Source organism: Meleagris gallopavo, chromosome 16, assembly GCF_000146605.3.
Source record: "Meleagris gallopavo isolate NT-WF06-2002-E0010 breed Aviagen turkey brand Nicholas breeding stock chromosome 16, Turkey_5.1, whole genome shotgun sequence".
NCBI classification, from domain to species: domain Eukaryota; kingdom Metazoa; phylum Chordata; class Aves; order Galliformes; family Phasianidae; genus Meleagris; species Meleagris gallopavo.
The window spans coordinates 5,053,851-5,057,882 of NC_015026.2; the positions used below are offsets into that span (position 1 = coordinate 5,053,851).

At 43.5% G+C, this 4,032-nt stretch overlaps 1 protein-coding gene across 5 annotated transcripts; it reads left to right on the top strand.

Moving 5' to 3' along the window:
* The first annotated feature begins 20 nt into the window (after positions 1 to 20).
* Positions 21 to 4,032, top strand: LOC104913384 (centriolar coiled-coil protein of 110 kDa-like). Of its 5 annotated transcripts, none has more exons than XM_031555836.1 (4): positions 21 to 267; positions 604 to 751; positions 1,969 to 2,097; positions 2,338 to 4,032. In XM_031555836.1, the coding sequence occupies exons 2-4, from the start codon at positions 614 to 616 to the stop codon at positions 4,015 to 4,017; spliced, it is 1,947 nt and encodes a 648-aa protein (XP_031411696.1). In that variant the 5' UTR covers positions 21 to 267; positions 604 to 613; the 3' UTR covers positions 4,018 to 4,032. The 5 variants fall into 5 exon arrangements, with proteins under 5 accessions (XP_031411696.1, XP_031411692.1, XP_031411694.1 ...); XM_031555832.1 differs by having other exon boundaries at positions 61 to 126; XM_031555834.1 differs by having other exon boundaries at positions 169 to 259.

Sequence of the window (4,032 nt, forward strand, 5' to 3'; positions counted from 1 at the left end):
TCCTCGCACTGCGCAGCCGCGTCCCTCAGCCGCTCCGCCCGCCGCGGTGCACGCCGGGGCCCGTAGTCGTTCCGTAGTTCCGTGGTTCCGGGGCTGGGCGGTTGCCGGGCTGCGCGCCCCACGCCGGTACCGGGCGCTTCTCCCCTGCTGGGCCGGGCGCGGGGCGGCACTAGCTGGGCTGAGGGCTGCGGAGCCGGGCCTGCGGGGCTGGGTTCCTCGGGGCCGTCCCTCGGTCTCCTGGCGACGCCGAGCTGCGGCGGTTTGTTGGTTTGTTGTTGGTTTGTTCTGTCGGTGATGGGCTGGCCTGTGATCCTGGTATGGGAAAGCAGGCTCGCGGGGGCGAGGCACGGAGCGCTGCCGTCCTGACGGCGTGCCTGTGACTGGGGCTGGCTTTGTGCTCTTGGTCTGTGCAGAATTCGTAAGAAAGCTGGCTCTGCCGCTGTTGCTGATGGTAGGAAAAAGGCTCGATTAATTGAGCTATCTAATGTGGGATTTGTTTCCCAGATAACGGCGATTCAGAACTGAAGGTGGAATTGGTTGTGGTGTTTTTCTTTCGTGGTCTTGGAAGTACAATAGGATATGTTTATTATCCGTCCTGTTTAGCTGCGTGAAAATGGAGGACTATGAAACATTCTGTAAGAAGCATCTGTCCAGAATCCAGGAGGCAACAAAAGGAGAAAACTCGCCCGCTGCGTTGGACAGAAATGTCTCCCTCATTCAATTCCATGGAGTTCCAGTGCTCTCCCCTCTGGTAAGGCGTTTTTTTCTTCCCTGCCGTGTTAACTGTGCTGTTGTTGGCCTTGATGTCTGTGTGTACCGACTGTCCTGAAGGTACAGCTCCATTTGAGCTGTATTCTGGCTTCTGCTTACCGCATTCTAAACATCCCTATCTTTAATTTTACAAGCTTAAGGAGTAATTATTTTATTTTTCTTGCAATGCCTGTTTGCTTTCATTTCTTGATATTTATTGTCTTTGTAAGGAGAGTGAAAATATTTGCAGTGTTAAATTGGTGAATGTTACTGCTGTGCTTGGCTTTGTCTAATAGCACATAGACACCCCAAGCATTGAATAATATGTGAGATTGTTTAAAAGTGAATAATGTGATAGTGGGAATAGCAAATACTGAGGTTGTTAAAAGACTTTTAATTAAAACTTCTTTTGCATGTATTTGCAATTTCTAGAAATATAGTTCACAAGTTCATCAGTTATATTAAGTTGTTCCGTGCTTAATTGGAATAGAACCAAGTAGAAAGCTGTGGATAGTTTGTATCATAATGGAGCTGACTTCCTTGCTTTGGTGATGGGAAGTATGAACGGAGAGTGTTCCTAACAGAGTCTCCAACGTGAGGATATACGTTGAAGGCTGAATGCTGGATTGTAATATTTTTCATCTACAAGTGTGTGGATCTTTCAGGTTTTGTAAAAGAAATGTCTAATCTGAGTAGAAGCTACTTGACTTTGGAGAACCAATTTTTGTAGATGAAGTTTTGTAGATTTAGTTTTGAATTTTATCCAAACTGCATATTCTCAGGTTGCAATTTGGAAGATTTTCTGATTCAGATTTTAACAGGTTCTTTTACAAGGCAAGTGCAAGCTTCATAGACCTTATCAGGCTGAGTGCAAGTGAGAAGATTGGTCACAGTGCTCTGCAGGATGCCACATCCTCACATCTCAATAGAGAGCTGGGAAAGGCCTGTTCTGCAGTCCTGTATCATTTGAAGTTGGTATTGTGGAATGTAATGTTTGTACAAACTTTTATAAACAATCATTTAAATTAATAATTGTTAGCATATGTACCAGAAAAGCATTTTGTGTATCTTTATTTAAAAAAAAAAAAGTATTTGGTTAGAAAGAATCTGTCAATTAAAGTGTGCCCAAGTTTCAGCATAGGTGGGTGTATATATATATATGTATATAAAATTTGCATTTAGTGGTATAAATTTTGTCTCTCACACTCTGTTCTGCAGCTGAGCTTTGAAAAGAGAAAGGAAATACAGCAGTATCGACAGAAAGCACTGGATCTGGAGACTTGGAGACAGAACTCCCACAAAAGAGCCTTACTGAATCGTGTGCAGGAGATTCTAGAAAACATTCAGGTAGGACTTGGACAAACTTCATAGCTTTAAAGGAAACGTCTCCTTATGTGTGTTTTAAGAAAGGGGTGAGGTTTAGGTATTCACTAATATAAGCCTGAAATTAATAACAGTTAACTTTCAAGAACCAGCTTTCAGTTAAGGTTAAGGTAGCATTCATTTAAGTACAAGTAAGACTTGCAGTAATCTGGAAATCAGAGATTTCATCCAAACTATGTGATACTTTTCAATTTTTACTTGCAGAACAGGAAAGTATCTGGTATGAGTGATGTGAACACGTGGGATGCTGAGAATACCTGCCCCAGTTCAGACTCAAAAGCTTTAACTGATCTCGCAGCTTTGTCAGATGCCAACTTGTCATGTTCTCCTGAAAGGCATCGTCCTGTGCAGCTTGAAAAAAGCCAAGAGCTTTTGCCATCAGACTCTATGCAGCAAGTGATGTCAAATGCAACAGAAGTAGGTAAACCAGCAGAAGAAAATGTTCCTTCAAAGGAAAGTGAGAGTCACTTCTCAAGAGATGTACCTTGTCCAAGGGCTGCGTCTCCTGACAGTGTGCAGAGTAAACTTGTGTCCCCTGCTTTCCAAAAGCAAGAGGGACAAGGAGTGCCATCATCTGACAAGGAAGTCCAAGATCCATATGCAGTGAGTCTTCAGAATCTGATGAAAAAGTCTAGGGAGTACATAGAGAAAGAGCAAAGTAGGCGTAGCTCAAAAAGCAGTTCAAAGAAGAGTATGAATGAAAGCCATTCAGATAAAGAAAATGATGCAGTTAAAACATCGGATTCTGTGAAAGAGAGAGCGAAACTTACAGGCAGAAGTTCCACTGCTCTGCCACTTGATAAACCCTGTCTTAATAAATCAAATACTCATATACAGGGTGCCTCTACTCATACAAGTATGTCAACTTTATCCAGTTTTTCTAAAGTGGATATACCTATGAGAGTTGGAACACCCCCATTGGTGGATTCAGATTCAGATGAAGAATTGAAGAATACTCCCACCACTGACCGTGGCAGTAGCATTGTCAGGAGCCTCACAGGGTCGTATACCAAACTGCCGAGCCCAGAGCCAAGCATGAGTCCAAAAATGCACCGAAGGCGCCCAAGGCCTCTATCAATGGGACACATAGTTATAAACAACCCCGTGAATGCTTACGAATTAAGTCCCAAAGGCAAGGGTAGAGCAATGGATTTAATTATGCAAGATATTGCTGATAAAAATAATGTGTCTGAGTCAGTGCCAAAGTTCATGATGGACTTCAGTATGCTTTGCCCTAGCAGAGTTCCTGGTGTCATCAGGAGTTCTTCAGGTCCTTCTGATGGGTTGCTGGTTGGCAAACCAAACAGACATTCCTTTGGGCACTCAGAAGGCAAAGGGACGTTGTCTGCTGCAGGGGAAGGACAGGTAGTGATGGACAACAGAGGACTATCTAAAGTAGAGACTGGTACTGTAGGTCCAAAGCTGAATGAGCCGTTTTCCATCAGTCAGTCTACAGTAACACAGAAACTCCTAGCTGTGAATGAAACCAAAGCGTCGAGTTTGCAAGAAAATACGAAATCTCCTGTAGAACTCAATAAATCTTACGATGTAGAAAGCCCATCCCCACTGCTAATGCAGAGCAAGAGTGTGCGCCAGCAGATGGACACTCCAAGTGTTCCCCCAGCAAATGAACAGTTTCTAGAAAACAGTTTCGAAAAGGTAAAACGTAGACTTGATTTGGACACTGACAACTGCCAGAAAGATAACAACCCCTGTGCTGTAACAGTTGGGATGGAGGAACAAGAGAAGCAATGGTTGCAGGAGCAGAAATATCCCGTGACATCAGTTTACATTACCAAGAGTGCAGCCCCTGATTCAAGTATGGCAAAAGGTAAAAGATTTCCTGTGTTTGTTTTTTTAAAACTCCTCAGTTTAGAGATCTAGAAAAAAGATTATTTC

Bases quoted from the DNA above. Each gene is read 5' to 3' on its own strand.
- LOC104913384 (XM_031555836.1), top strand. From the start codon at position 614: ATGGAGGACTATGAAACATTCTGTAAGAAGCATCTGTCCAGAATCCAG. The intron at 752-1,968 runs GTAAGGCGTTTT...TCTGTTCTGCAG, and splicing joins TTCCAGTGCTCTCCCCTCTG to CTGAGCTTTGAAAAGAGAAA. The intron at 2,098-2,337 runs GTAGGACTTGGA...TTTTACTTGCAG, and splicing joins AGATTCTAGAAAACATTCAG to AACAGGAAAGTATCTGGTAT.